Source organism: Vombatus ursinus, unplaced genomic scaffold (genome assembly GCF_900497805.2).
Source record: "Vombatus ursinus unplaced genomic scaffold, bare-nosed wombat genome assembly UNPS02014801.1, whole genome shotgun sequence".
In the NCBI taxonomy this organism is placed as follows: domain Eukaryota; kingdom Metazoa; phylum Chordata; class Mammalia; order Diprotodontia; family Vombatidae; genus Vombatus; species Vombatus ursinus.
Window position 1 is genome coordinate 13,167,034 of NW_020954579.1, and position 11,671 is coordinate 13,178,704.

The following is an 11,671-nucleotide window of genomic DNA, read 5'->3' on the forward strand; positions in this document are numbered from 1 at the left end:
ACATATATACATACATAACTGGAACTGGTATCTGTGATGATTAATATACACATATTTCTCTCTATACACACATAGACACATACATACATACATAACTGGAATGGGTATCTCTGATGACTACTATATACACACACATATATTTCTCTCTCTACACACACACACACACACACACACACACATACATACATATACAACTGGAACTGGTATCTGTGATGACTACACACACACAGACATACATAAATATACACACATGCATCCATACATAAGTGGAACTCATTGTGATGACTAATATGCACACATGTATATTTATATATACACTCACATACAGACACGCACATATATATACATACATAACTGGAACTGGTATCTGTAATGACTTTTTATATATTTACATATGTATGTGTATATGTATACACACACATACAGATTTTAGACTGGACTCCAATTTCATTGGTACAGGGAACTTATGGCAAGGAAAGTATCAATGCAGGCAGACCCTTGCTCTGAAATTTGTTCTAAGAGTTACCTGGAGCACTGAGATGTTAGGTGACTTGTCCTGGGTCACACAGCTAGAACGTGTCAGAAGCGGGGCTTGAGCCCAGGTCTTTCTGACTCCAAGGCTGCTGAAGCCTAGAACTACCAGATTCTATGCCCTTTGAGGGGAGAGCTGGTCATCTCTGCATCTCCCTCAGGGTCCAGCACAGCCACTGCATGTAGCAGAACGCTCTAAAAATGCTAAAATAAATTGAGCGGTTAGTGCAGCTGGCTATAGTACACACAGCACAGAGGATGGCCCTTTACAGACCAGTGAGCCTGATTTTCTTTCATGGCCTCATACACCCTGACCTCAATCACCTAATTTGCTGGTGTGAACACTCTCTAACATCACATAGACCGTGCTGGCTTTTCCCATGGCCCTACCCCACGTAGGCTGAGCTAGTTTTTCCTTAAAAAATACTATCATCCTGGAGAGTTAATTGTCCCACAAGACTCAGGCTTGAACCCCTACTATATTTCCTGGTAGCCTACACACAGAAGTCAGTGAACAAGGAGTCAGAAGCTTTTCCCCGGACACCACTGAGCCATCATGGTAAACGCAGAAGTAAGGAAGCTGCCCCCAACTGAATCACAAATAGCTGTAATAATAGACAGCATCTACATAGCACCTTAAGGTTTGCACAAAGTTCTACAAATAATACCTCATTTTATCCTCACAATAAATGTGGGAGGCAGGTGCTATTATTATTATTCCCATTTTACAGATGAGGACACTGAGGCAGGCAGGGGTTAAGTGATGCTCCAGGTCACATAGCTGTGGCTGGATCTGAAGTCAGGTTTTTCTGATTCCCGGTCCAGCACTTTCCCCACTGTCCCACCTAGCTGCCTTTAATCAGTGCTGTATCCTTCCTGAATATCCTTCCCTAGCTATGGCTAAGTTAGCTTTCTTTGGTTAATTGGTACGAGTATCTCTTTTTCAGTCATTTTTCAGTTGTGTCCAACTCTTTGCGACCCCATTTGGGGTTTGCTTGGCAAAGGCAATGGAGTGATTTGCCATTTCCTTCCTTCTCCAGCTCATTTTATAGATGAGGAAACTAAGGCAAAAAGGGGTGAAGTGACTTGCCCGGGGTCACACAGTTAATAAGTGTATAAGGCTGGATTTGAACTCAGGTCTTCCTAACTTCAGGCCCAGTGCTTTATCCACTCTAATCCTGAACCCAGACCACTGAGCTAGCCTGAGTCAAGCTTGACCTACACAGCTGGCTACGTGTGATTGGATAAGCATGACTCATCACATTCCTAGAATAAATATGTCTGAGTGTGTTGAATAAGATTATTCTGTAGAAAGGACTGCATGAATGCTCAATCCTTACTCCAGAGGTTTAATTAACTATAACATACTTCCTTCCTCTCAGTAGAAAGGTGGTGGACTATAGACTTGGAATGGCCTATATGTTGTTAACCAATAACCAATGTTAGCTTGTCTTCCTTATGCTATAAGGGAGGGCTCTATGGGCAGGGGAGGAAAAGTTTAGCAAGTTTCACAAAAGCAGCAATGAAAGATTTTTGGAATTAAAATTTAAAAGAAAAAACTCTCTGGATACTTGTTACGTATCCTAATCTTTCTGTTTATCTGCCTGTCTCCCTCATTACAGCACAAAGCAGAGCCTAACACAGATTTGCTTCCTTTGTAATTTAGCCAGAGTGTTGGTTATTTCATGAGGTTCCTGGAATTAGAGCATCCGGATACACTGTGGAGATTTATACACTGTGCATGAATCATAGGATCTGCTAAAGATGTAACTGGCTTTCACAAGCATTCTGCACTTTTTTGTTTAGTCATTTCAGTCCTGTCCAACCCTCCATGACTCCATTTGGGGTTTTCTTGGCAAAGATACTAGAGTGGTTTGCCATTTCCTTCTCTAGCTTATTTTACAGATGAGGAAACTGAGGCAATTAGGGTTAAGTGACTTGCCCAGGGTCACACATAGTAAGTGTTTGAGGCTAGATTTGAACTCAGGTCTTCCTGACTTCAGGCCCAGAGCTCTATCCACTCCACCACCTACCTGCCCCATTCTACATTTATTTATGTTAATAATAAGCTTAACATCTGTCCATAGATCACATTTCCCTTTCTTGGCATTAAAATCCTATGAGGAAAAAAATATGTGAAGAGAGGCCAAAAAAAGAAAAGGAAAGGAAAGAAAAAAATTCATCTTCCAAATAGCAATAATTGTGGACTCAATGCCTGAGATCTAAAATATTTCTGGTTTCCTGGACCTAGCCCTTTTCTGACATGAAGTTTCTTTTCTAGAGATATCCTATTTTCCGACTGGTATGGCAGATGGCATAACCAGGTGGCACAGTGGATAGAGTCCTAAGCCTGGAGTCAGGGAGACACACATGAGTTCATATCTGGCCTCAGACACTTACTAGATGTGTGACCCTGGGCAGGTCACTTCACTCTGTTTGCCTCAGTTTCCTCATCTGTAAAATGAGCTGGGGAAGGAAAAGGCAAATCACTCCAGTATTTTTGCCAAGAAAACCCCAAATGGGGTGGTGAAGAGTCAGACAGGATTAAAAACCGACTGAACAACAAAATACCCCACTTCCATCCACTTCTCTGGAACTCCACCCTCTTCTGGAATCTTCTCTCTCCCAAATAGCCACAAGGATTGGTACCTGTCTGCCTGTGAATTCAGGAGTAGAAAAACAATCAGATGGACCCATGACACCCCTCTCTATAAAATGCCTTCTTCTCTTCCACATTCACGTATGGCCCTGTTGTATGGGGACGGTCCAGGTGTCCCATACCAAAGAACTGGAAAAGTGCCGAGAGTTTGGCATGACCTAGGAGTCAAGATAGGATGGAACCTCTCCCTTGGGTCATCAGTCACCTTTCTTCTCCTGCCAGGCCTGGAGGTCACTGCCACCAAGTCTGGGACCCTGTGTATCAGGCTGCCTCTGGGCCTTTGCACTGGTTATCTCCCAGGCCACTGCTACTCTCTTTACTCACTGCTACCTTTTAGTTTCTCTGACTTCTTTCAAGTCTCAGCTCAAATCTCACCTTCTGTGGAAGGCCTGGTTCTCCACCCTCACCTCCAGCTGTTAGCGCCATTCCCTCTAAGTTTACCTCTCAACTACTGTTTGTATTTGATTATTTGCATGTTGTCTCTCCCATTGGAATGTGAGTTCCTTAAAGGCAGGGAATATTTTGTGCTTTTGTGGTATCCTCCACTTAGGACAATACCTGGCACCCAGTGAGTGTTTAATTGATGCTTGCTGATCCACTGACTGTGTTCCATCCCTCCAGAGATCTGTCTGTATCTTTGTCCTTGGAGTAATGCTGATCCTGATGCATCCTTGGCTTCTCTCCTCATCTATCTCACTCCCTCCAGAGTCCTGGAGTTCAGCCCCTTGCCAAGTGAAATTCACGCATGATAAAAGCTTTTAGAATTTATTGGTTGGGTCGCTCTTCTGTGACAATCTCCAAGGTTCCCTCAAAGCCTTGATGATGGAGTGGGACAAAGGTCTTTGCCATAGGCAGCTCGGAGGAAAATTGCAATAATTTCCACTTCTTTAATAGATGAACCAGGCAATCATCGAGCTCTCAAATAAACTTGAATGGCCTAATTTAAGGAAGCTCTTACACTGGAGAATATGACAGGGAAGTTTTCTAAGAGCCATGCAAGGGATGAATTACTGGGTGACCATTTGAAGACTGCAGAAGATGATCTCAAGGGGCAGCTAGGTGGTACAGTGTGCAGAACACCAACCCTAGAGTCAGGAGGACCTGAGTTCAAATCTGACATCAGACACTTACTAACTGCTGTGTGACCCTGGGAGAGTCACTTGACTCAAATGCATCAGAAAAAAAAAAGATGATTTTGGACCCAATCAATCAGACTCTGACTAAATCTGCTGATTCTGAGCATCACTGAGACAGAAGGGCTAGGTACCCTAGTGACCATGGAAATCAGATTGTAATTTCATCATAAAACTGTTTCTTCTCCATTAGGTCCACAGTCAACATCTGCAAACTTGTTTAGCAAGCATCGGTTTCTATATTATTTTTGGAATCCTCAGTAGTCTTGAAAAACAAACAAAACAGGTTCTTTCTGTAGTAAAAGGGACATACCAGTCTAGAAGGGCATTCCCAGAGGTATGGAAGCAAGGGGATGCAATGTTCCCAGGGAAAGCCTTGAACAAATCCTACATCTCAGACACAGATCTACATGACACCAAAAGCGCTATGAAGAGGATAAAGTAGGAAATGCTTCTGGCCCTCAAAAAAAAAAAAAAAGGCTGATGCTTTTTTAATGCCAAAGGCAAACGTGGAAGAGAGGAAGGCATTTTATAGAGAGGGGTGTCCTCGGGTCCATCTGATTGTTTTTCTACTCCTGAATTCACAGGCAGGCAGGTACCAATCGTTGTGGCTATTTGGGAGAGAGAAGATTCCAGATGAGGGTGGAGTTCCAGAGAAGAGGATGGAAGTGGGACATTTTGCTGTTGTTCAGTCGTTTTTTAATCCTGTCTGACTCTTCATGACCCCATTTTGGGTTTTCTTGGCAAAGATATTGGAGTGGGTTCTTCTCTAGCTCATTTTACAGATAAGGAATCACCATTTCCACCCAAATGCAGCTTTCCTCCAGGTGGTACAATAAAGACAGCATTGGACTTGAAGTCAGGAAGACCTGAGTTCAAATTCTGCCTCAGACACTTACTAGTTGTGTGACCCTGGACAAGTCACTTAACCACTCTCGGTCTCAGTTTCCTCAAGTGTAAAATGAAGATCATAGCAAACATTTCTCAGGACTGTTGTGAGGATCAAATGAGATTTGATTTGTAAAGTGCTTTGAAAACGTAAAGCATTATATAAATGCTAGCTATTATTATTTTATTATTATTTTTATTGTCATCTTGGTAGTAAGATAAAAGAAGATGACTTGATGTTCTGAAAAAGCTGAATTTCCTAAGAACTGAAAGACAGGCTAAACGCTAGATAAGCTGCTAAGGGCTGTGTTGTTGCTATCTATCTATCATCTATCTATCTATCTATCTATCTATCTATCTATCTATCTATCTATCTATCTATCTATCTATCTATTTATCTATCTAATGTGTATGTACATATATTTATAGTGTGCATATATGTATATGTATGCATATGTGTATATGTATCTATGTATGTGTGTGTGTGTGTGTGTGTGTGTGTGTCTATGTTCCCCCTCCACTCCCATAACAGGAAATACTGAGACAAACCTTTAATGGATAGAGTTTGATTTCCTTTTCTTGGCTCAGATGATTGTACTCACTTTAAATTTCAGCCAATTTCTACCTAGCATGGCATAATCTTTAAATCACTCTGGGCAGGCCAATACAGCAGCTAAAAGCTTTCTTTCACTAGAGAAATGGAGGACTAGGGTTGTGAAATACCACATATCCTGTCAAATGTGATTATTGTAGGCAAGTGGATTTGTTGAATTGTATTGTATTTTTCTTTTTTTAACCTTTGTTACAAGAAAGGGCTTGCTAGATAGGAAAGGGGAGAAATACACATACATACATCATATATACATATATTAATTATACAATATATAAATATATAATTGCATAATAATTATATTTAATATATTAATTCAGGAACAAATATATTGATTATGTATATATCATTAACTATAACATTTATATATTAATTTCTGAATGAATGAATATATTTATTTTAATTACATGATATACTAATTAGTTATATAAATATACAATCATATATTTATATTAGTTTCTGAGTATATATATTCATCTAGAAATTAATATATACAGAAATATGTGTATATGTTTTATATATTATATTTTTATATTATTTATATATAATTTGTATATGTTTATATATAATATATATGTCTATAGTTGTTCAGAAATTAATATATGCATATATGTGTATCTATATATTAATTCTGAAATTAATATGACATGGAATAAAACGTTTCAATAAAACAAAATGTAAACATGAAAAGTTAAAGCTTGTTGTGTGCAACCATGTTGATGCACAATGTCTCTCACTTCCTCAACTAGAGCTGGAAAGGATCTTAGCATCCAGTCCTCTCATTTTACTGATGAGGAAACTGAAGTTCTGAGACACTATATGATTTTCCTAGGGTCACAGAGCTAGCAAATATGAGGCACGTATTGAACTCTGGCCTCCCTGATTCTAAGCCCAGCATTCTATGTGCTAGTGCCACTGGGCCACCTCAGCTGAGCCAATGGCTTGAACAGCATCTTCTCACACAATTCAAGGCAAGAAAGCCTGGTCCAAAGCGGGTTAGTTAGTAGGAAAATGAAGCAACTTTATTTTTGATAACTAGTCATCCCCTTACTGGAGCTAATTTTCGACAGGCCATAGAGAAGGCATTGAATGTAGAAACTCCTTACCCATGTAGAGAATCCCATCTGAACTTCGGCATGGGGATGCCTGCACCAGTTCTGGGATGGTAAAGGGAAGTTTCTAGAAAGATGAATACATAGATGAAGGAAAACAAGTTAAATTTAAAGGCTTGAGTAATTTTCACAATCTTAATAGGCAGTCTGTTTCAGTTATGCAATTTTGCTAAAAAGAGAAAAGTTTTGTTGACTACTTCCTCAACTCAAACTTGAAAACTTGAAATAAAGAACGGTTAGCAGCTGGAGGCAACTAGAAGTGAGGTGGAGGGTCCAGGCTTTTCCATTCTCACTTCTGCTACACACATAAAGCAGTCACCAGGTGCCTGTCCCCTCTAAGAACCAGCTTCCTTTACCTAGGGCACGGGTTCTATTTACTTTAAAACTTTTATTTTCAGTTTCAAATTCTCTTCCTCTCTCTGCCCCTTCCCTCACCTATGGAGAAGGCAAGACTTGGGCAGGGATTCTCAACCTGGTGTCCATGAACTTGTGTTTTAAAAAAATATTTTGGTAACTGTATTTCAATGTAATTGGTATCCTTTGTTTTATTTATGCATTTAAAAACATTATGCGGAGTTGGGGGTGGGTACCTGAGGATTTCACCAGATTGCCTCACAAAGATGCTCTCATGCTTCGTGACCGAAAAGGTTAAAAATCCTGACATAGGGACAACACAGAGTTCTGGGGACACAAAAGAAATCCTATTTGGTCACCTTGCTGAAGGGTATAATGGCCTTTGGGGAACAGCATTTTTTTGGGCTATGAAGGGTTATGCAACTTTCTGCATTCTAAGGGGAGAAGAAAGAACCCTTCTCTTCTGCCTTGTGAAAGTAACACTGATATTGCTACTTACAGCAGAATTATGTGCTATTTCTCAAGGGAAGAGGAGTGGGAGATTAAATCTGAGTAGAAAGAACTTCCACTTGAATTTCAGGTATGTGTGTGGGGAGTCTTAAAGAGTTTTCTGCAGTAAATAATTCTCTACACATTAAAAAAAAAAAAAGGATGGGAAGTTTTGTGTTAAAAAAAAAAAGTTAAGTTATAGTGGCTAACAAGAAAAGAATCTCATAAAAAGTCAAAAGTTTTAAAACTGTATTTCATCGTAAAACTGCTTCTTTTCCCTTAGGTCCACAACTAACATCTGCAAACTCTCTTGGCAAACACCTGTTTCTATTTTATTTTTGGAATCCCCAGTATTCTTGAAACACAAACAAAACAGGCTCTTTCTGTCGAGGATCGAAAAGTTCCGCTTAGTTCCAGACTTCAATAGATATTTTCACGTCTGAAAGGGCTTTTTCTTTTAATGTTTTACTGACATATTTTTCTTCTTTAAAAAAAAAATTACTCATTTCCCACTGACTCACCTCCCCCTCCCCACCCCAATTCCTAATGGAGTAACCCATTGTGATAAATGTGTTCAGACTTTTTTCAGTCACATCTGACTCTTCCTGACCCCATTTGGGGTTTTTTGGGGGGCAAGGATACTGGAGTGGTTTGCTATTTCCTTCTCCACCTCATTTTACAGATGAGGATACTGAGGCAAATAGACTTAAGTGATTCGCCCAGGGTCACACAGCTAATAAGTGTCTGAGGCTAGATTTGAACTTAAGACGATGAGTCTTCTTGACTCACGGCCCAGCACTCTATACGCTGCACCACCTAACTGCCTTACCATGATAAGTATACTCAGATAAAGCAAAGCAATCCATAAGCCAGGTATGAAAATGCATAGCTTGATGCTCTTATTGTATACAGACATGCAGGAGGACTTTTTTCTTTGTTGGTTGTTTTTTTAAATTTTCTTTTTTTAAATTGTGAATTTAATCTTCAATAAACACAAACAGCTCAAGGTATAAAGAACAGGAAAGAGGATTTTGTAAGAAACTGTAAACTTCTGTTAATTGTGTATTTTTTTTAAAGAAATAGATATTATTTAACAAGGTAGTAACAAAATCCCTATATCCCCTTCTGAACTTTTTTTTCTCAGCATATTAAAAAATGTTTTATTGATGATCTTTTTGTCATCTCTGTCACTGACCACTAATCTACCTTCCCTCCATGGCCCAAGTAGATTTTTTTTTTGCAGCAAATATATATATATATATATATTTGTCTCAGTTTGTACCTCGTCCGTCACCTCTCTGCCTAGAGGTAGAAAGTGGGAGGTACGTTTCATCACCTGTCTTTGGACAGTTGCTGCTACAGGCAGACTTCTGCGGTCTTTCAGAATTGTTTCTGCTAACATTATTATTGTGATCACTGTGTAAATTGTTCTCCTGTTTCCACTTATTTCATTCTGTATCAGTTTATACGAGTCTTTCTGTATTTCTCTGAACCCGTCACATTCATGATTTCTTATAATTCCATTATATTCAAACACAACAATTTGTTCAGTATTTCCCTACTAATAGGCCCCTAATTTGTTTCCAGTTTTCTTGTTAAAACAAAAATTGCTGCTACAAATACTCTTATACATATGGGTCCTTTCCCTCTCTCCTTGATCTCCTTGGGATACATGTCTATTAATAGTACTACCAAGTCAATGAGTATGTACAGTTTAGTGAATTTTTCTGCTTAGTTCAAAAACAGTTTCCAGAATGGTTGAACCAACTGACAGCGCTATTAATAGTGCATTAATATTCTTGTCTTCTCACAGCTTCTCCCCACAATTCCGGTTGTCTTCTCTTGTCATTTTTGCTAACCTGATAAATGTTATACGGGACATTTTAGAGGAACAATTCTAGAGCTAATATTTCTGGAACTAAAATTAATAATAACTAGCATTTACGTAGTGCTTATGTATGTTATCTCATTTGATCCTTACAACCCTGGCCTCCCAGATACTATTATTATTCCCACTTTAGTTGAAGGTTAAATGATTGCCCAAGATCACACAGCTGGTTAAGTACCTGATGCAGGATTTGAACTCATGTCATTCTGACTCTGAGTCCAGATCTCTCTGAACTGGACTACTTAGTATACTATGTATCTTTCATAACAGTAGGCATCTTTAGCTTCAGTCTTACTGAAAAAGCTTCTAATGTTTCCATATTATAGATAATGCTACCTTTTGGGTTTTGATAGATACCATTTGTCATATTATTGAAAGATTAATTTATTTCTATGCTTCTAGTTTTTTTTAAAACATAAATGAGTGTTATAATCTTTTATTTGAACATAAATGAGTATTGTCTTGTTTTCTCTGTATCTATTGATAATCCTATGATTTTGATTGCTTTTGTTATCAATATAGATTATTACATTAATAGTTTTCTGAATATTGAACCGAACCCACACTCCTGGAATAAATCTACTATGATTATAATGAATAATCTTTTGTAAAGATTGCTGTTAAAATGAGATAATTCTATTTATAAAATATTTTGCAAATTTTAAAGCACTACATAAATGCAAACTATTATCATTATTATTCCTATAGCCTCTTTGCTAATATTTTATTCAATATTTTTGCATCAGAATTCAATAGTAATATTTTTCTGTAATTTTCTTTATTTGATTTATCTTTCCCTTATTTAGTTATCTAAACTATATTTGTTTTACATAACAAATTTGACACAATACTTTAATTATTTTTGCAAACATTTTCTATAGTATTAGAGTTCATTGTTCTTTGAAAGTTTGGTACAATTCATTTGTAAATACATCTGGGCCTATGTTTTTTTTCTTTTTTTAAGAGTATCTTTCAGGCTTGTTCAGTTTTTTTTTTCTGAGATTGGGTTACTTAAATTCTCTATAGCTTATTCCATTTATATGGATATGTTTTTTAATTATTTATGTATTTCTTTCAAGTGTCACTTTTGTTGCATATAATGAAGCAAAATAGTTTCTAACACTTCATCTGTTGGGATTTTTCCTTTTTCATTCTTGATGATGGTGATTTGGTTTTTTTCTCCTTTTAAAAAATCAAATTAGCTAAAGGTTTGTTACTGGCCTTTTCTTTCAAAAATTGTTTTTTTCAATTAACAAACATTTATTTTCTCCCCCTCTCACCTTCTCCACAACTGAAAAAAAATAACCCAAACCTTTATAACAAATATGTCTAGTCAAGTAAAACAAATCCCCAAATGGCCATGTTCAAAAAGGTAACTGGTCTTCAAGTTTAAGAAAAATTTTTTTAATCTTCTCTCTTCTAATTTCAGAATTTCTATTTTTGAGTTTACTTGCAAATTTTTTATATCACTTTTCTGGTTGGTTTTTGGTTTTTTTTGGTTGCACATCTAATACATCTAATCCATTGATCTCCTGCTTCTTTCTTTTGCTGTTGAATATGCTTGGAAAGAGAAAATTTTCTCTAAGGACTGCACACTGGTTACACTCCACAAGTTTTGGAGTGCTGTGCCACTGTTATAATTTTCTTTGATAAAATTATCTGTTGTTTCTATACTTCATTCTTTGACCCACATATTCTTTAGGATATTATTTGGTCTCCATTTAAAGATAGATCCTTTCTTCCAATTACCCTTACTGATCATAATTTGTATTGCATTTGGTTAGCAATGGATGTGGTCATTATCTCTGCTTTTCTCTATTTCTTTATGCCCTAGAACATGGTCACTTTTTATAATGGTGCCATTCAAAGCTGCAAAATACATAGATTCTTTATACTTCCCATTCAGAAATCACCAGAGGTCTATCACATCTAAATTTTTTAAAACTCTACTCAGATCTTTAACTTTTCTTCTAGGTTTCCAACAATTAACAATTTTGCTATGCGTAG

At 37.6% G+C, this 11,671-nt stretch overlaps 1 protein-coding gene across 1 annotated transcript in view; it reads right to left on the reverse strand.

The window, feature by feature from the left end:
* Positions 1-11,671, reverse strand: part of ERN1 (endoplasmic reticulum to nucleus signaling 1) — a 123,987-nt gene that overhangs the window by 42,399 nt on the left and 69,917 nt on the right. Inside the window, exon 5 of the mRNA XM_027873101.1 lies at positions 6,928-7,000. Coding sequence (XP_027728902.1) covers positions 6,928-7,000 — 73 coding nt within the window. The remainder of the gene's footprint in view (positions 1-6,927; positions 7,001-11,671) is intronic.